The 21,523-nt window shown below is 36.2% G+C and overlaps 1 protein-coding gene across 1 annotated transcript in view; it reads left to right on the top strand.

The window, feature by feature from the left end:
- Nucleotides 1-21,136, top strand: part of RERG (RAS like estrogen regulated growth inhibitor) — a 107,489-nt gene extending 86,353 nt beyond the window's left edge. Inside the window, exons 3-5 of the mRNA XM_036867479.1 lie at nucleotides 10,095-10,151; nucleotides 18,852-18,925; nucleotides 20,474-21,136. Of these exons, the coding sequence (XP_036723374.1) occupies nucleotides 10,095-10,151; nucleotides 18,852-18,925; nucleotides 20,474-20,881 (539 nt within the window). The 3' untranslated portion in view covers nucleotides 20,882-21,136. The remainder of the gene's footprint in view (nucleotides 1-10,094; nucleotides 10,152-18,851; nucleotides 18,926-20,473) is intronic.
- Nucleotides 21,137-21,523: the final 387 nt, after the last annotated feature.

Below are 21,523 nucleotides of genomic sequence, written 5' to 3'. Positions count from 1 at the left end.
TCAGAGAATAACTCAGACTTTTATTCCATATAGACCAATCCCTCTGTCACACTTTGCACATCTAATCAGTGAACAATTTTCATAGGTAACCAGCTCAAATTGAGCCATCTCCCTACTCAGAACCTCTGTGCCCATAGACTTCACAGTAAAATCCAAGCTCGTCAATGTGACATATAAGCTCCTTCATAGTCTGGGCTGTGAAGAACCTCACAACCTACCCCCTACATAGCTCCATCCACACACCACTCAACCTACGCTGAACCGCTTGTGGTTCCTAAATGAACCAGGATCTCCCATGACTCATGGGAGGCCTTTGAACATATGCTCTTTGCTTACAGTACTCTCCCTAAGTTAACAAGTTCAACTCATCCAAGACTTAGCTCACAATTTAGGTCTAATATGAAGTCATTGCAAAGACCTTGCTTAGGGAATCTTCTGTCTTGCTTTCTTTCATGTCTAGCACAGTGATCAATAAATATTTAATGATTAAATTAATGTGTGTAAATCTCATATATGTGGGGAGGAGAGAAAGACTTAATGAGAGAGCCATACAAGAAGCATTTGAAAATATTAAATTTAGATATCAGTAAATCTGAAATCTGATTTCTGTGCACACATCTTTGCTCTGAGCCCCTCTCCTTAAGATCTGACATTTCAGAGGATGAAATAGAATATATATGTATAGTTGAATCACTTTGCTGTGCAGCAAAATTAGCCCATTGTAAATCAACTATACTTCAATAAAATTTTTAAAAATTAAAAATTAAAAAAAAAAAAGATCTGACATTTCAAGTCACACAATGTCCGGGTGCTTTTTTGACATCTCATTTCCAGTGCAGCCTATTTCCATCCCCTTTCAGTGAAGAAAAGGCTTTTAGTCTGCTTTGACTAGGGGTCCTGAGATTCCAAAGTGCCACATTCTTGGTTTCAGCCATACTTGCAGCTGTTAAGCTCAAACTTCGAAGAGCTGTGCTGTCCCCCACAGGTCCTTCTAGATCAAGTCTTTGTGCTGAGATTTCCATAGTTCACTCCTTGATTTGAGGTGCAATGACCCATGTTTCTTGGGGAAGGCTAGTGTAGTCATAGAAAGAGAAGCCTGCTAAAAGGAAGAACATGAACTTGGGGCTTGGTGGTTGAAGAGAGATCCAGGAATAAAGTACAAAAGGCCAGAAGTGTCAGATCCAGGGGGTGGGGAATAGGGAACTTTTATCTGGAGGCTGGATTTGACAGGAGGATGATTGAGGTCAGGGTGAGGGAAGGAAAAAGGTAAAACTGAACTTCCTCTTATATTTTAGCCAAACCCCATCCATCTCAAAGATGGAATAGAAGCAATCATAGGATTGACACTTTATACATATTACTCTGATTTTGTCTATTACACTTTCTCTTCTGGAAAACACAAGAAGGTTTTCTCGCTTTGAGGCACTTAAGTCGGTTAGACTCGCCTCAATCTGGCCTTCCTTCCTTCACCCAGGCATCATAACAGGACTTAGACAATATTCTAAATTACCCACATGTCTTTTGATTTTTCCTGGAACATGCAAAAGTGCAAATTCTCAGCTCCTCAAAAATAGGAACCGTGTCTTATTTTCTGTGCTGTCTTCTTCACTGCCTAAAATGTTTCCTGACATTCTATCCTGTGTTGTTGAAAGAAGGAACTTGTTAATGACTGAGGAAACTAGAAAGAAAACAGTTGCTTATCACATACTACTTTATGTCTGTATCATTACACACTTGTTTTTTTCTTTTGCTCCATCTTTTAAAGACCTTTTCAAGAGACAAACAAAAATCTTATTTATATAAAATTTCCTTCTTGCATCTTGAAATTCATATTCTCTTTCTGTGTTGCCATGGTTTCTGGTCATGGATATTGCCTCCACTGAGGATGAAGAAATCTAGTTATGAACAAAAAATGCACTCTTCAAAGCATGCCTCTTTGTCAGATGTAAGCTCAAAGGGAAAACAATTCCAACCATTCAGAATTAAATCATATCCATAGAAATATTAAAATATAGTGGTAAATATTGGACATTAGAAAAAGCATGCATTTTAAAGTAAATAAACCTGGGTTCAATCAGTTCTGTCACTTAACTGCTCTGCAAAATAGACAAGTTTATTTACTTTTCAGTTCAGGTTTCTTATGTGTAAAATAGGAACATTAATTCCTACTTTTGAGAGTGTTTATGAGAAATAAATAAGCTTGTAGTCAATATTCAATACAAACTACCCTTTTGATAGTTAGCATTCCAGAAGTTCCATTAATGTCTTTATTTAAATCATAACTAAAATCTACTTAATGGTATTTTCTAAGAGTATATACACTTTAATCCAACAGCTCATATCGTTATTAAATAGGTACTTAGTTCTACAAAATTAATTTATTCAGCAATAAACTATCTCCACAGGTCTAAGGTAGAATTCACTCTATTTCTGTAAGTAAGCTCATTTTTATTTCTCTGACGCTTATGACCACCGAAGGTTTGGAGTTAAACTTAGGGCTGATAGTAGTATGAGGTCTGGGGCTGTGGTTTCCTCTGGCCCGAGAGAAGGGGCCTGGAGGGTCCTGTAGGTTGACGAATCAGGTTTTCAATAGACATCTGAAGTAGGCATTGAACCTGAGAAGTTGTGCCATATATTCACTGGAAGTTCCGCTGTAAAGAAGATGTTTTCAGATAATAAAAACACACTAGAGTACCAACCTGAGTACAGTAGTAATACGGGGGCCAAATAATTTATCCAGATTTTAATTGTTTCCTCATTGGTTTCTTCAAATATTTATTGAGCACATATCATGTATCAGGCAGTATGCCAGCAATGGGAGATATAGGTGAACAAGGCTTAATCTCTGATCTCAGGTCACTCACAATTTGTAACACATAAGGTAGTATAAGTGAATAATTTACAAGGCAGCTGTGCACGTTTTATAATAGAGAAGAAACAAGTGACAATTTCACATCACATAGGGAGTGATTAATGGCTTGGGAAGGCCAGGGAAGACTTGAAAGAGGAGGTGATCCTTCACTGGTTACCACAATTAGAAATGCTCTGGTGAATAGTAACATTATCTATGAGTCTATTGCTTTCTAAATACATCTTTCTTTTTCCCTTTCATTGATTTAGTTCCATTCTGGGTTACCTACTTAATATGCTGTCTAGTTTTTAGCTTCTTTGGACTTTCCAGGGTGCAAAGTTAAAAAAAAAATCAGCCTGAAATTATTTATGGGACACTCAAAATGAGTAAGGATCTCTGCATTGTATTTAAAATAATAATTATTAACCTTGAAAGCAACCTTGAAGAAACATACAGCAAACCACGGTCCGATGAAGCCAAACGATACCATGAGGAGGACTGCATTTTCTCTCTGTGTGTTAGTACACCATGCATTACAGAATGAAAGGAGTAGGCTCAGTGCCCCACACGAAGGCAAGAAAAGAAGCCCAGGAATGTTCAGAAGCGCCTAGAAACTCACTTTTTTCTAGAGACATTTCAAGCCTTTATTTTCACCAGGGTTTTGATCCCTTTTTTGGTCACAAAAGCAGTGTTGGGTGACTAAACAATATATTTTCTTCAAAACAGACCCTGTTTCTAAAGTACATACAACTTTCTCCCTGAAATTTTTCAGATTAAGAGTTTAGTAACAATAGAGGACTATACCAATAAGATTTGTCAGCTTTCTAGTGGCAAATTCCTCATCTGTAAAACGAGGGGCTTCCACTAAATGAGAGAGGGTGACACACTGGTGTCAGACAAGAGTGGGCACAGGGCTTCCCTGGTGGCGCAGTGGTTGAGAATCTGCCTGCGAATGCAGGGGACATGGGTCCGAGCCCTGGTCTGGGAAGATCCCACATGCCGCGGAGCAACTAGACCCGTGAGCCACAACTACTGAGCCTGCGCGTCTGGAGCCTGTGCTCCGCAACAAGAGAGGCCGCGATAGTGAGAGGCCCGTGCACCGCGATGAAGAGTGGCCCCCCCTTGCCGCAACTAGAGAAAGCCCTTGCACAGAAACGAAGACCCAACACAGGCAAAAATAATAAATAAAATAAATAAATGGATAGTCACTCACCAATTTAAAAAAGAAAAAAAAAAAAGAGTGGGCACATATTTCAGGAAGAAATGTAAATAATCTGAGCCTCAATTTCTTCCTTGAGGTACACACATACCTATAATATGTGTATCCATATACATAATCACATGCATATATTCCATGCTATGGGGCAATGAAGAGTAAACATATACATGTAAAGATATAGCACAGCACCTGACCTGATAGCACACACTCAATGAAGGAAGGTGGATAACAATACCGACAAAACTGCACTATTTTTTTCTTACTGTTTTCCCATTATAATTTTTATGATATTGTTTAAATGGAGGTTGTGCTTAGTGAAGTGAGGAAACCATTCCCAAGTGGTATTAAACTCTTTCCTCTTTCTCTTTTTCATTATTTTTCAAATATTTTACTTATTGTGACATTTTCCCTATCACTCATAAAATTCAAACTGAAAGCAATTTAGTGTTGACTTTGGCCACCCATTTAAGCTTGGTAATGTATACCATTGTTTCACATTTTTTGCTGGCCAAGTAGTTACACTGTGAGTAGTGTAATGAAGTAGAAACGGGAAGAAGAGGAAAAGAGAGACATTCTATCTTCTATGCATCATAATTTTGAGAAGTTTCACATTTGGGACACCGTGTAAGTTTATTATAATATTGTTTCATGGTTTTTAAGCTTTAACACTTGTATTAAACATTGAGAAGTTTGGTTGTAAAAATATAGGAAAAATAATTCAGATAACGGGCAGTAAATATACTTACAACCCAGAATGGACTCTGATTATGCTAGTATTATCCATATCTGCTTTCTTTTCCTATAACAAAAGTTTTTGTTTGTTTTTCACAGAATAATTAAAACTCTTCGTGAAATAATTGCTCTAAATTTAATAGACTCTTGTGGAAGGTCATTTAAAAGTATTTAAAAGTTACCTGGTCTTACAATTTAAAAATAAATATATTTTGTATGAAAGTACTGCAGGTTACAGAATAAAAACCATATACATCACTTAATACATATTCATAATAACTTTTCATTATGATATGAATGTAGGAGATAATGAGCACCATCTTAGCACAATATGAAATTAAGGGTTTTCACTGGGTGTGTTACCAAGATCAAAGGCAAGTTCAAAAGTTAGTCAAAATGGGCAGGTAAAATTAGTGTTCCTTGAAGTACTCTCAATTGAAGCAGAAATTCTTTTCCTATCCTAAAAATTCTGACCTAACTATTTTAAACACTTTCAGCTGGATTTTTTCCCAAGATAATCAATTGACCACGACTCTATAAGCACATGATAATTTTCCCATAATAAATGCTTATTGTTGTATGCTACTGAGCTTTGGGTTGTATTTGTTACATGGCAATTGCTAACCGATACAGAAAGAAAGGAAAGGTTTCATAAAGGAGGTTATATTTGAACTAGATTTTGAAGGATGATTAGGATTTTATTAGTTAGATAAGGACTTTCAAGGCAGCAGTAACAATGTGATTAGAGGCATTAAGAGATGAATATGCGTGATGTTAGTAAGGAGTACAATCAGTCTGGTGGGGTGCTATGGGAAATGATTGAAATTCATGTTGCAGAGGTATATGAGGATCCAGAAGAAGCAAAAGAATCAACTATGAGCCGCAAGGTGATATTGCTATCCATATATTATAGATGAGAAAGCCAGAGTTTGGAGAGGACAGGTAATTGGAAACTGCTTTAACTGAGAACACATTCAATATGCATCAGTAAAGAGATAAAAGTTCCTTTCAGACAAAAAGACTAGATTTTTAATAATAAGGATACATCTTTAAGAGACCTATAGAAAAGACAATGATCACAAATATTTAGGGGATCTCATATGCTTAAGTATCTTACAACACAGTTGTATTATACAGATTGTTAATCAAGCTTTTTCATGATTGTATAAGTGAAAAATAATGACATACGTAACAGGATTTTTTTTAAGAATATGAGTCTAAAAAGTAACCTTGGAAAGTTCTGTCTGAATCTCTCTTGAGTATATCTCTTAAATTTTTTTAAAGTATAAGAATATCATGTGTGTTAGCTTTCATTTACCTTGAAAAGTTCATTTCTTTCTAAAAGTTGGTTTATTGCACAGATTACATCCAATCAATTTTCATTTAAAAATATCATTCTAAGCATTAAAGCTGGTACTTCAGATGTCTGTCTCATCGTGATAATGACATCAGCAATTATTTTGAAAAACTAGCCCAGTCTTGTTAACCTTTAGAAATAGTATGGCTATTTTAATATAGAAATTTTCCCTTCTAACTCTTGATTATAAACAGAATTTTATCCTATTTATTTATTATCTTGATGTCACTTTTAATAATATTTCTTTCAATTAAGTTCTACTTAGTGAATTTTCTGTTTTGTTGGAAACTAGCTTACATTGATAATCATGACAGACAGGAAATAATCTAATCAACTACTATACTTATTATTGCTCATTCTGCTTTAGCCATACTGGCTTGCTTAATATTCCTTGAGCGTATCAAGCACACATTCCTGCTGTAGGGCCTTTGCACTGGCTGTTTCCTCTTCCTGAAGCACTGTTCCCCCCACATATCTTCCCTCATCTCTTTCTTCTATCACCTTCTCATCAAGAATTACCCTGGTCACCCAATCTTAAATAACAACTCTCACACCCTCATTTCCCAATGCTGAATCCCCCTTACCTTGCTCTTCCTATTTTATCTGATAGAACTTAACACCTCTAACAGATTATTGTAGTTTATTTTTTAATTATTAATTAATTAATAATTATTTTTAATTAATTAAATTATTTAAATAATTAATTAATTATTTTATGGTTATGTATTTTTTATCTGTCTCCTCCTAGAAGAATATAAGCTTGGTAAGTTCAGAGATCTTTGTCTCAATTGTTTACTGGATTATTACAAACACCTAAAACAGAACCTGGCACAGAGAAGTTACTCGAAAAATACTTATTCAATGAGATGAGGTCAGCGAGCGTTTGGGGAAAAGATGTGAGAGATGGTTCAAGTTTTAACAGAATCATTAGCTGCTGTGTGGAGAGTAGTTTAAGGGAGTACTGGGGGGGTGCAGTTAAAATAGGGACACCACTGAGAAAGCAATTGTATTATCGTTAAGAGGTAAAACCATGTGATGAGAGTAGTCGTGGTGGAGGAGGTGAGACTTGGTAAGATATATCCCATATGAAAATTATATTTCATAATAAAATTATAATAAAACTAGGGACGAAATAATACTGGTGAAGTTTTGTAATTACATCAATAAATGGTGAATGTCACTTACACGCCTCAGACAATTTAAATAACAATAGAGCCTTTAGCAGATATCATTTCCAAAGATGTAAAATTATTTTCATTCTTTCGACTAATAATTTTACATTATATTATTGAAAACTTAATAATATATAAAATGCATTTGTCTTTTCCATGAATAATCTGTGAGAGATGAAAACATGTTTTCAAAAAATGAATATATGACATGTCCATTTTTCAAAATGGCTTTTGATGATTTTTACTGCATTTGAAGTAGATTGACTTTTTTTTTAATGTGTGATTCTTTTGTTAAAATAACCATGACATAAAGATGTAGATCCCTTTAAAAAGAATATAAAAATGTGTAGATTGATTTCATTGATTAAGCCGAGCAGCACTGCCCATTGCAAGGTGGCAATCTGAAACTAAGCCCAAAACCCAGGAGTCAGCAGGAATGACGTTATCAACAACAAAATGATAACTCAGAGGTGCACCAGAATCATTTTTATATTCTTGGAACAAATTGTTTAAAACCAAACCCCAGGATTAATTTACTCCAATATTAGACAATGATCTGATCTGATTCTAACAAGCTTGTTAATATGGCTTATCCATCTTTGGAATAATAAAAGTAACAAAGTACATTTATAGATAAGTTACTAGAGGTAGTCTCGGAAACCGTGGCAAAAAGAGAAAGCCATGGTATTTCAGGGAGGAAAAAATTATATATGCGTGTATATGAAAAAATATATTTATATAACCAAAAATTAAAAATATGCAAAAGCCCTAGCACTTTAGAATTGTTTTGCCTCAACGACTCTACAGCTTCTAAAAGTATCACCACATAACTACACAGGGCACTAATCAAGATTCTTAACTAAGATCCAGACGTTTTAAGAGTGATTTAGCTCTACTCGGTATGCTTGGTTTTGAAAGGCAATGGCCTGTCTAAAACATTTTATAAAGATTTCTTTGAGAAATGATTAAATTTAAATGGTCTGGGAACTGGGGTACTTCAAACTTCAGTTATGTAAAAAATTTTGTTAATTTTAATAGCTCATGGCCTGAAGATGTCAGATAAATGAATTTTTCTAGGTCACAACATTTTGAGTTAAAACTCCATGTTCTGACAAAATGTGAAACTCTTTGAATACTGCAAGCAGTTATGTTTACTAACACTGACAATTGAAAAACAGAAGAATATCTCCGTCTAGGGCTTACAGTTTCTTACATGAAAAAAAAAAAAGACAGTCTCAAGAGAGTGGACAGTGACAGACTCTGCAAGTTGAAGATCAAACCACAAGTACACTCACTGTGGGAAGTATTATAGGGTCAATGGCCTTGCTACTTTAGGCACTGCAAATATTTTGGCTCAAATCCAGCCTCACACTCTGTAATTAGAAAGAACATTGCTGCTTTCAGTCTCCAGCCAAGCCACGTTTACTTGTAGTCTGTTTTATGAGGTTTTCATTGCAATTTGCACTGGGATCTCTCATATAAACCACTGCAGTAGGGGGGGTATATACCCTGTTGATCTTAACAGAGGCAACAGACAAAGGAGAGACTGACAGTGACTTTCAACTAAATAGTCTTGTTTCTCCAAGGATTATCTTTATAGACTACTACATACAGGGCATTTCAGTAAAACTACCATAATAGACATTTTTAAATGATAAAATACAGTAGACATTGATTCTTTAGTTAGGGTCAGTGGGATCCCAGGAAGACCATCAAGGGTATTCAAAGGGCTGGTGAGCCTGCTGAAATTATATACTAGACTGTGTGTATATACATTTTTCCAGGGAAAGGGTCCAAAGCTTACATTCTATTTTTAAACTGTCTGTGATACTCTCCTCCAAAAAAAGTTTTTTTAAAGATTAAAAACCATTGTTTTCAACTATAATACAAGAATAAGAAAATGTTCAGCATGTGTCCCATCGGTTTTTTAAGGACAATAGAATCCACCTCTCTCAAGCATCGCTTTTTCTGACTCACCTTCTAGTTAAATATTAGCCAGATGGCCTTGGCCTTAAATTCACTTTAGACAATGGAGAAATTACAGGCTTCGGAAACAGCCTCTTGAATTCACATCCTGACTCAGCCACTAACTAGCTAGGTGAGCTTAGTTAAATGAGTTAACCTCTCAGAGCCTCAGTTTCCTTATCTGAAAAATGGGGTCAATCCTAGTACCTGCCTCTCAGGGGTGAAGTGCTGGTCGAGGAGATCATGCAAGTAAAGTGAATAGCATAGTTCCAGATCCTCATCCTGACTGTAAGTACTTCATTGACCTTACTTTTGAGAAGCTTTAATGATTCACTAATAAAATCTGTAATTTTGAATATTTTTGATAATACAAATATCTTTTCATTACAGTAAAAATCATCACATTTTAACTGGTCTTTATCAATCATTATCAGTATTCAAACTTTAGACACCCATATTGTAATGCTTTATGGCTAAATTCATTGTTTTGCTAAAAACCGTGTATGTGCGCATTTTCACATTGTGATGTTTTTAACTCTGTGACTAAAGGAACAAATCTAAGATGTTCATTAATGCACAACAAACCATTAAAACATCACACCAATTTTTAGGCCACAATATGAAATTTTAAAAATATCTGAATAAACATAAATCGATATATCGGGTTTATATTGGGTTTATATGCCCAGGAAACATAAAACACATATAGTTGTATGGGCTATTTCTCTTTCCTGATGAGGGTAAGAACTATAAGGAAATTAACAAATTTGATTGAAATGTTGTTCTTTTTTTCCACAGCTCTTGTAGTGAGATTTCTGACCAAACGGTTCATCTGGGAATATGATCCCACCCTCGGTAGGTCAAATTTTGTTTCATCCTTCTCTCCGATCAAAGTTTTGACCCAAAAGAGAGAATGACATTTTCTGTTGCAACAATTTTAAGCATCTTGCAGCTATTTGGGAAGTGCTTTATCAAATCATGCGAAGAAGCCCTGTAAGAAGACGGATGTGTGTTGCATGCCATCTGTGCTTAGAACCCTGTGGAATTTTAATGCGTAGAATGAAATCAGGTCAGACCAGAGACAAGAAGGAAATGGGTACAACTTGATGCTCTTCCATCAGTAAACGTAGCATCATTCTAGTGGGAGAAAGAGGATGCAGCGGTCGTGGCTAATTGGGTGTGGGAGAGAATGGCATGGGGAGGAGAGGATAACAGTAATATTAAACTTGTGAATTCTCATTTTGGGAAAATGTATAAATAAACTATGTTTCTCCCCCTCTTCTCTCCAATGAATCTGATTTAGGCCTATTTAAAAAATAAAAAAGAAGCAGCAAAAATTGATATCTGTGGATCTTGAAAGTAGCAGTAGTGTTAACGGATGAGGTATTCGTCACATGTATTTTTCATAGTCCAAAGCAGAGTACTTATTCGTACATAATCTATTTAGTTCTCATCTTCAAAATAACACTGAAAATCCATGGGTTCCAAATTAAGCTAAGATTTGACTCTGAATTAAGCCTTTGAGTTTTTGTTTGTTATGCTTCGGGACCTCAGTTGGTTTTGTAAAGGTCAACGTCTTTGAAATCCATATGAAGAGGGAGAGGCAAACATCATTTCATTACCAGCCACAGTGTCCCAGACCAAGCTGGCCTTACTCAGAATGATGAAGTGGGGCAAGGTGATTCCTGGTTTGGTTTTTGTTTTTATGTTTATCACTACAAGGTTACACACATTCAGTTTAGAAGGGGGCTTTCTTTCCCCTTGTGCCTCCTTTCATTGCTTTCACTCATTCATCTGACAAGTATGTATTAAATGCCTCCCATGTGTCAGATGATTCTAGGTGCTGAGGATAAATCAATAGGCAGAGGGAGAAAACATGGGCTGTGGTTGAACATACAGTCTAATGAAGAGAGAAGAATCAATAAACAAATATATACATGTCAAATAGTAATAAGCATTACAAAGGGAAACTGAACAGGGAAGGGGATAGAGAGTGATCTTATATTTTATCTAATCTTTAACTTTTCTTTTTTTAACATTTTTTCTACTATTTTTCTTTAAATTTTACTTATTTATTTATTTATGGCTTGGTTGGGTCTTCGTTTCTGTGCGAGGGCTTTCTCTAGTTGTGGCAAGTGGGGGCCACTCTTTATCGCGGTGCGCGGGCCTCTCACTATCACGGCCTCTCTTGTTGTGGAGCACAGGCTCCAGACGTGCAGGCTCAGCAATTGTGGCTCACGGGCCTAGTCGCTCCACGGCATGTGGGATCTTCCCAGACCAGGGCTCGAACCCGTGTCCCCTGTATTGGCAGGCAGATTCTCAACCACTGCACCACCAGGGAAGCCCCTAATCTTTAACTTTTTAATCTATAGAATTTATTTTAGTGAGAAGTAAAAGGTGAAGACCCAACATCTTTTCCAAATAGTTGACCAACTGTCTTCCTATTATTTATTAAACAATCCCCACCTTTCCCCACTGCTTCCAATGCTGCCTTTTTTTCATACATGGGATCATGTACGTGAGGATGCAGTTCTAGATTTGCTTTTCACATCCAATGCCAGTACCACACTCTTTTGATAATTGTATGTTCCTGAGAACATGTTGAAACCCAGTAGAGAAAGCCTTCCTTCTTTACTTTTTTACAGAATTATCTTGGCTATTATCTCTAGTTTATTCTTCCAGGTCAATTTTTAAAACTCTATCATAATATGACATAATTTTTATTGGAATTGCATTAAAACTATAAATTACTTTGAGAAGATTCACAGCTTTGAGATATTTAATCTTTTAATCTAAGAGAACAGCATGTCTCTACATTCATTAATCATCTCTGTTTTTGCTTTTAAATAAAAAGTTTTTCAACATCAGTAACTTTTGACATGTTTTAATATAGCCACAATCTAATCTTAAGATGATATATGTGGATCTAAAAATGCACTTGGTTTGAAAAAATCATTCATTATCTATTGTTTGCCCCACCTAAGTAAATGCTTACTCTCCTCTTATATTTTTATTACTTATCTAAGTTTTATAAAGATTATAGTCCCTGAGAATCTTAATAATTTATGGGAGTTAAATAGAAAAATACTAATTTTACTTAGCTGTACCAGTACGTCTCAATGAAAGATGAAGCTTCTAAAAAATGATCTCATAAAATTTTGAGCTCTCTCTGAATATGTTCTAGTAACTAATGTTACTTTTTAATTAGTCTTGGGTGAACCATTTTCCCTCTGGTTTTATTCCTTCTGAAAAACGACAGCTATTAATAGAAATCTCCTGCATCAGTTATCTGTAACTCAGGCTTCCTTCGCTAAGAATAATGAAATTTTATTGAGTGACCTTGTACCGTGCTGCTGCAAAAGGATTGCAGCTGCTAGGCAACAAGAGTGATTTCAGGAGTATCAGATAGATGACTCACTCCCAGGTAAGGCTTTCATTCAGTCACCGTGGAAACTGTATGTGTGTGTGTGTGGGGGGGTGTACATTCATGTACTAGAAGTCACTAATGTTCTAGCCTACAGGAGTTTCCAATCCATCTGATTCAAGATGAACCAAGCATTTCCTGTATGTAACTTCATACTCTTATTATAGAGTTTCAAAACCACCACCCAAAGGGAAAGCTACCTTAGAAAGTAAGATGGCATATTTGCAAAAAACAGTTTTGAATTCTGAATGCACAGCCTTCCTCAAAAACATGGGGCCGTTTTTCAACCTGTAACAGAATTATTGCTCCATGAGAAGCTGAAGACTATGAACACCATTCAACATGTTAACAACACGGGAATATCTATTGCTCTGAGATAATTCTATAAAGAAAATGCTTGCTACTATAATAGCAAGTGATTCCCAAAATTTAGACTTTTTTCTTTAAGGAGAAGAACTATCACAGGAATTCCAATTAGGGATGGAGGCTCAGAGCGTGAGGGAGAATTAAACTCACATTCTGGTGGCACTTATAAAAGAAGGAAATATTATTAGCCTCCAAGTGTTTTGAAGGATATAATCTAAGAAAAAAGTTCAATCCCTTACATTGGACAATTTTAGTTTTCCTTAAATTTTTCTCATTTCGCCATGGACCAGTGAGATCTTTGTCAGAGGCCAGAGCTGGTCTGTGAATTGCATTCAAAAACCACCACTGAAGGCTATAGGATTTGGGACTTGGACCACCTAACCAGGAAAAACCCCTGATTGACGGAGGTGTCAGCAGTGTTCTGGGTGCAGGACAGCTTCTGTGTTCTGGTTAGATTCCAAAAAAAGAACTGAATCTCTACCTCTGAGAGTCATATTACCTTCAGAAAATGCTGATCATGGTAGAGAACACAGACAAAGGCTTAGATCGTGTACAGTTGTGTGTGTACGTGTACTTCTGCTTGTTGGGGGCAGTTGGAGAGAGAGAGAGAGAGAGACTGCTACTACCTAGGAGGCACCCTACTCTGTGTTTGAATGGATTATGGTGTCTCTACTTGGTTAGTAAAGGCTCAGACAAGAGTGAGGTAGGAAGTGGGAGACATATTGGACACACTGACACTTGATTTCGAGATTGGTTCTTCCTGCCTGCATTACAATTCCCTCTGCTTGGAAAGGCTCATTCTAGGAGAGAGACACACCCAGAACAAATGCTCTCCACTGGATACTAAAGCAGAGGTGCTCAGACAACTCACAGAACTATTTAATATTGGCACAGCAAGGAACTTTGAGATCGTCATTTGGCAAATAAGGAAACAAGTCCAAAGAAGTAAATTTATCCAAGATTACATGGCTAGTTTGTGGTAAGACCAGCAGTAGAGCTCCAGTTAGTACAATTCCCACTATAGCATAAATCAACGTAACTAACTGTCATTGTTACTGTACTAGCCAAATGTCCATATTAATATGTTGTAATTTGCAGAAGAGCTAAATTAGTGAAAGGATTAATCAGACAAAACATCCCTTTGAGCATCAGTTTCTTTTAGTATACAAAATATACTTCTGTTTACAAAATGGTAATGAATATAGGTTATAAATCATGTATGTCTCATATACAGTGAACTTCAGATATATGTTTAATATATATATATTTAATATGCCTAATTCCATCTTGAAACTAATATTGACCTTACAGTATACAATATTTGGTTCATTTCAAAGTATCTCTTAAACATTCATTCTCCCTACCATTCAAGAAAAAAGACTAAAAATTATCATTCTCTGTTAGTATGAAAAAAAGAAAAGTGTTTCCACCCTCCAAACACATACACATTTATTCTTATGTTTTAGAATGAATAGTAGAGTTTCACTCCAAAATACTTAGTACATTTTTTAGAATTATCTTCGGATAATTCTAGCACATGGATGTACAACGTTTTGCCTCTGTAAGCAATGTTCCCACTGTTTTACATGTAGACATGGGTTCCTAATGAGAGAGAGAAGGGGCTTAAAGAAAAAAATGCTTCAAATGGCATGAAACCAGTGTTCAGCTTAAATGAAATCACTGCTGTCACCCGCTGCTCTGTCTGTGGCTAGCATTCCCTCATTTCCTGCCTTTCAACATTTCCGTTTCGGTTAACAAACAGCCAAAGATCACACAACTTCATACCATTTTCACTATATTTTATTCCCCCCCTACTGTGACCTTCTGTGGTTGAAATACATATCCTATTTATCATGGGGGCAACTGAGAAAAATGTCCCTGTCTGTCAGACAACTTTTGGTGCAAAGAGATGGGCTAGAGCCCAGAACTCTGTTTTCCAGGCTCCAGGGCTGATGCCAGACCTTTCAAAGGGAAGGCAGCGCAAAGGTCACTGCAGAACAGTGGAGAGAGAAACAAAAAGCGCATATATCCTAGCTGTGTGCTGCCCTCTGGCCTCTCCTCTTCAGGCTGGAGCACTGAAGATGAAAAGGAAATAACTGAGAGAAAACTTCTAGATGAGTAGTCACTGTAAATGGTATTTTAGAGCATTCAATTAGACAAAACAATAATCTCCCATTTAACATAGAAGAGTAGGGGGATGGAATGATCTAGAATTGAGAATCATTGTACATAACACATAAGGATTACGTATTATAGGAAAAGGACTGTAACGTAAAATACACTTGTTAAAATCTATTGAACATAATCCCATTTTCATTTTTTAAGATGGAGGACTAGTGATTTACAATAGTATATTAGTTTCAGGTGTACAACGTCGTGATTCAATTTTTTATAGATTACACACTATATAAAGTTATTATAAGCTATTGGCTATATTCCCTGTACTGTACATTTATTTACAATAGCCAAAATATAGAAGCACCCTAAATGTCCATTGCCAGATTATCATTTATATGTGGAGTTTAAAAAAAACAAAACAAACAAAACTTCATTTTAAAATTTTATTTTTCGGAAAATACATTCGCAATGGGCCGTGCCTATGGCAATGATCATTACACACGACTGATGGCAGGTCGAAGGCTAGCTTGGCTAGCTTATGCTGCTTAGTTAAGTTCCCTTTCTGTGGTTTCTATTTTGAGTAGGAGATTTGATTTACAACAAAGTTACTTAAAACTGTGGTCAGAAAAGAACTGTAAAATAGTTGATGAGCTGAAAAAATGAAAGTCAGAAACATGAGACAGATAGAGAGGAAATGAAATAAAAACACTGGTTTACTGGCTACCCTGATGAGAAAGAAACTTCTAGGTTTTAGTTAGTTGCTTGGTTAGTGATTTGGGTACTTGAAGTGCAAATAATTGAGTTCATTGAGTTAATACTTAAGTTAATCATGCTGCTGTTTTCCTGGCACCATGTCATGTGTATGTGAAGCCTTTATATTATTTCACTTTATTTTTCCTGCATCCCCTCTTCTGATATCATTGCCCTCCTCTTTCCCATAGGTACATAATCTAATATGGTTGCTACTTAGCACAGTGGTTCAAAGCCTAAATTCCTAAAGCCAGTCTTCTGGGTTCCAGTCTCAACTGTACCATTTACCACTTAACACCTGTGTGACCTTCAGCAACTTATTAAATGTTGTTGTGCCTCAGTTTCTTCACATAAAATGGATCTGATAGTAATACATACTGCATGAAATATTTGTACGGAATAAATGAGTTAACATAAGTAAAGCATTTAGAACCATTCGTGTTCAAATGATAAGCAGTATGTGCTAGCTATTACATGTTTTTTGAAAAAAGTATTTTTCTATATATGCATATACTTTAAGTTTGTATACATTTTATCATGCTGTAGATCTACCTATAGAGGTAATCATGTGGTTTTTTTTTCTTTAGTCCTTTAACGTGTTAATTGCACTAATAGTTATAAACACTTTGCATTACTGAAATAAACTCTACTAGTTAATGATGTACTTTTCTTATTACACTGTTGGATTCAACTGGGTAATATTTTATTTAGAATTTTTGAATCTATGTTTAAGAATAAAATTAGCCTACAATTTTTTTCTCTTTTCTCTTCATATTACTTTTGCAATACTTATTGTTGGAGTTCGTGTAATGGGTAGCTATTCTTTTTTTTTTTTTCCTAGAACAGCTTGTTTAATGTTTAATAGCAATCTCCTATAAAGCCAATTGAGTGTAGTTATTTCATTATGATAAAGAGAAATCTACAATCAGCATTTAAATTTATTTACCCACTATTGATCTACTTGTGTTCTATTTCTCATTGCACCAATCTGTGTATTTTTTTCTCTCACAGAATTTATCAAGTGTTTGAAATTTGTTTGGTATACAGTTCATAATATTATTTTATTTTTATTACTATTTCACCAGAATGTGTAATCATTTCCCCTTTTTATGCTAAATTTTGTTTGATCGCACCTTCTCTCTTATTAGTCAGTATTGCCAGATTTTTACCTTTCCTCCACCCACCTTTTTTTTTTTTTAATTTTTCAAGCACCATGCTTTGGTTTTGTTAACCTTATCTAATTTTTTCTACTGTTTTCTCTTTTACTTCTTTCCTCATATCTTCTTGGATTTAGTCTGTTTTCCTCTTCTAACAGTTGAGTTGAATAATTTGCTCACTTTTTTCAGTTCTTCCTTTTTATCATGTCATCATTTGGAGTAAGACAAGTACATTAGCTCACTCAAACCTGCCTCTGGTCTCTTCCCCCACCTCCAAACTGATATATTGTTGTTATCTAGAACTGTAATTCTGGATTGCTTTTGGTGCAGTTTCATTGCTTTGGTTGACTCCATTAGGATCTTGAATTCAGTTTTGCTGATGAGAAGCCCAGGCTCAATCTGAATCACATGCTTTTGTAGGTGATGTGATTTTTTCCTCTAGATCCTTTAAACTTTTCCTCTTTGTCACTGATATCCTTACATTTTGTTGTAACAGGTTGAGACATGGGACTTTTTTCCTTGTGTGTCCCGTTAGTTCTTTTTTAAAATTTATTTTATTGAAGTATAGTTGGTTTACAATATTGTGTTAATTTCTGCTGTCCAGTGAAGTGATTCAGTTATACATATATACATGCTTTTTCATATTCTTTTCCATTATGGTTTATCACAGGATATTGAATATAGTTCCCTGTGCTATACAGTAGGACCTTGTTGTTTATCCATTCTATACTGTCAGTCCTTTTGATATGAAGTTGTTCAATGCCTCTCATCCTGGGAAATTCTCAGTCACTACAACCTCAAATATTTTCCATCCTTCTATGTATTTTATTCTCTCTTTGAGGCTCATTTTATAGTAGAAAATAACATGTCTATTTCTATTATCCATATCTCTTATATTTTACTTTCAAATTTTCCTTCTTATCATTTACTAGTGCTTTCTGGGAGAGTTCTTCAACCTGAATTTCATCAACTTAATCATTTATTGAGTGCTTTATGACAGTTGTTCTAGTTTTCATACAGAGCAGCACCATTTTAACTTCTGGTTTCCATTTCATGTTCAGGGGCACACTCAGTCACCTAGTGCTCTTGCCCCTGCTAACTTCTCCTGACTCCAGCAGAGCTTGGGGACTACGCTGATATTATCCTACCAGCCTCCGGCTGGTATTGAACTGCTGCCATTTTTCTACCTTGAAGAGGCAACATGAACTCTGCTTTGTTCCCTCTCCCCTCCATGCTGCCCAGCCCTCCTCTATGTTGGGTAACTGTTCCTCACCAACCCCCAGTCACTGAGGTCCAACCACCTTCTGCTGCCCCAAGGGTCCCTCATAGCTTTACACAGTCATTTTTTACACAGTTAGCCACCCACTTCCCTCTGATGTTTATTACCTTCCTAGGGTTGAGGTCTAGATAGAAACGAACAGCTTCTGTCTATATGCCATCTTGTCAGGAACAGGAATTAACATGATTCCAGAAACTGGATTTTTAGGAGTATCAAGGTAGAATGCACTTGTAGGAATCACTTTCTCATTTTAGGATGTAGAGGCCTCATTCTAGAAGGAAGAGAGCATCAGGAAGCTGGCCTCATAGGAGAATAAAATAAGAGGCAAAGACTTCCTAGGATGCACATTCCCTTACGCTATAAAAACAGACATACTCCTGTGACTAATTTGTAATCCTAAGCATCAAATTAAATCATGCACTTATTTACCTTTTCACCTTCTTTTTTGCTCCTTCCCTCAGAATCAACCTACCGACACCAAGCAACCATTGATGATGAAGTTGTCACCATGGAGATACTAGATACTGCTGGCCAGGTGAATGAGGAATAAGCTAAAATCTTTTCTGGATCAAATAAAAATGAGATGTGCATAATATGAACAAAATTAAGATACTTTCCTATAATTAACTAATGATGCCTAAAGACTTTTTAATTTAATTATCTAGTAATTTTATATACAATATTAACTTATTTGCAACAGTATTAACTTATTTGCATATGCATCCTTATGTAAATTACCCAGTACTCCAAAGGGGTTTTGAAAATATCATAGCGTTCACATAATGTCATCTGGAATAGAATTGCGCACCTATATTTTGGGGAGTTGGGGAGATCTCCCAAAACTCCCATTGGAATGCTGTGATAAAGTTAAACAGATATCATTACTGGAGAAGTTCTCAGAGCCTTAATATGCTTATGTATAAGGTGAATCTTTAAGAAATTTACTATATATTATATTCTAAACTTATATGACCTTAGAATCTTTTTTTGGAATACTTTATTTTAAGAATCGCTTCTGTAATATTCTTTTCAGACCTCACCACATCCGATTGAAAATTTGAGCCACATCATTGAACAATAGTAACTTATTTTAAAATGAAACTAATATAAATTTTTTTTGTAGCCAGTCGTTCTGAAATTATAAACAAGTTCATAGGTAGGTTTGGTTCCCAAGATTAGGCATGACCACTAAGAATGAGAGTTAGGTAGCTGAAGGATTTCATGGTGCTTTTCAGTTACTTGGGATCCCAAGAAGACTTGAATTAAAGTATTTAATCCAAGAAATATACTTGCAGCTAATTATACAGTTTTCCTTCTCATCACTACCTGCTCCCTATATATGCTCTCACCTTCCAGCACTGATTCTAAAGAGAGGCAGCAGGGAAATACTTGCCTGCAGAAGTCATTTGAGCCTATAAAGGCAATGCATTTTCAAATCACACATGCTACCTTCTTAGGAAGGAGGGATCACCCACTTTGAGAATCACTGCTAATGATGTTCTGTCATTATTGGGACTGCATAATATTTGGAGGGTGTTGAGATAGAAAAAGAAGCCAAAATCCCCTGGCTTTGAGTTTGACTCTCTATACAATTTTTCACTGTTTTTCTGTCCTGGTGGCTAATTGTCTCTAATCTGAAGAGAGGAAAAATTTAAAAAAAAAAAAAAAATCAAAAACCACTATGCCGTGCCTCTAATTCTGATCTCAAAGGATGGGATAAGGTCTACTTGTCTGTTACCTATTGGTCAATTCTTTATTTGTGATGAAAAGTCTCAGAGGCAATATGCTCAACTAAGAGTATAATGTCTTTATAGTTCTTGGGATTACACACTTAATGATGTGACAAGAAAAAATTAGAAGCCAAAAGTTAGGTTCTATGCAGTTAGAAAATGTTTAGTTCCCTAAGTAATGCTTCTACTCCAAACTGATTGGGAAGGTCAGCTTGTTCAGGCAGACTACCAAGAAATTTTAATGACACTGAATATAAGGAATAGTCATTAAGGGATCACCGTTAGCATTTGCAGCATCTATACATGGCAATTACTTCCAGGTCTCCCGACTGCCGTATTTTCCTTGCCAACAGGAAGACACCATTCAGAGGGAAGGACACATGCGATGGGGGGAAGGCTTTGTGCTGGTCTATGACGTTACTGACCGAGGAAGTTTTGAGGAAGTGCTGCCACTTAAGAACATCCTGGATGAGATCAAAAAGCCCAAGAATGTGACTCTCATCTTGGTTGGAAACAAAGCTGACTTAGACCACTCCAGACAGGTTAGTACAGAAGAAGGGGAGAAGCTGGCCACAGAATTGGCATGTGCTTTTTATGAGTGTTCTGCCTGTACCGGGGAAGGGAACATCACTGAGATATTCTACGAGCTGTGTAGAGAGGTACGTCGCCGGAGGATGGTCCAGGGCAAGACGAGGCGACGCAGCTCCACCACGCACGTCAAGCAAGCCATTAACAAGATGCTCACCAAAATCAGCAGTTAGGCAGCTCTGTTCTTGTGAAGGCCCTGCTCAGGTGGGTTGGGTAATTGGAAACACTTTCTTGCCCTTTTTCCCTTTTTCTCCCCCCAAATAAAAGAAAATACTCCATTCCTTGTTCTGACTCTGGGAAACATCTGGGCTTCCCACTGGTCCCAGCCTCCCATATGTTGGGAAGTTACAGAGTGTTTTAATGCAATTTCAGTGCTGACAATCTATCTTTTGCCTGCTTGAATAAAATATGCTCTATTGCAGTTTGAACATGTAATCACCAGATTCTGCAAAGGCTGTGTTCATATTAAGCTATTTTTAGGCATCTTCACCTTGCTTCGATAGGTGGAAGTCTTTTCAAAGGCATTTTTAAATTCCATTCCTTGTCAAAGTCTACAAATGATCACCCTAAAAGTCTAAGATAATAGAAAATACAGTGAGAACACAGGAAGAGTACCTAAGATGTTGGACCAGGGAATAGAGCCTTAGTTTCTATTTGAAGTGAGGATTTTTCTGAATTATCTTAAATCATCTAGTTTTTCTTTAACCCTTGTTTTGTTCTTAAATTCAAACATGCTCTCACAAAGTTTTCCATTGTCATAGAGAGTTTCATTTCAATTTGAGTTGGTTCTCTCCTTGATCTATTGATCATTGCAC

The sequence above is a fragment of the Balaenoptera musculus genome, chromosome 10 (genome assembly GCF_009873245.2).
Source record: "Balaenoptera musculus isolate JJ_BM4_2016_0621 chromosome 10, mBalMus1.pri.v3, whole genome shotgun sequence".
Lineage (NCBI taxonomy): Eukaryota > Metazoa > Chordata > Mammalia > Artiodactyla > Balaenopteridae > Balaenoptera > Balaenoptera musculus.
Note: the sequence above shows the minus strand (reverse complement) of the source record. Positions and strands in the feature narration are given on the sequence as shown.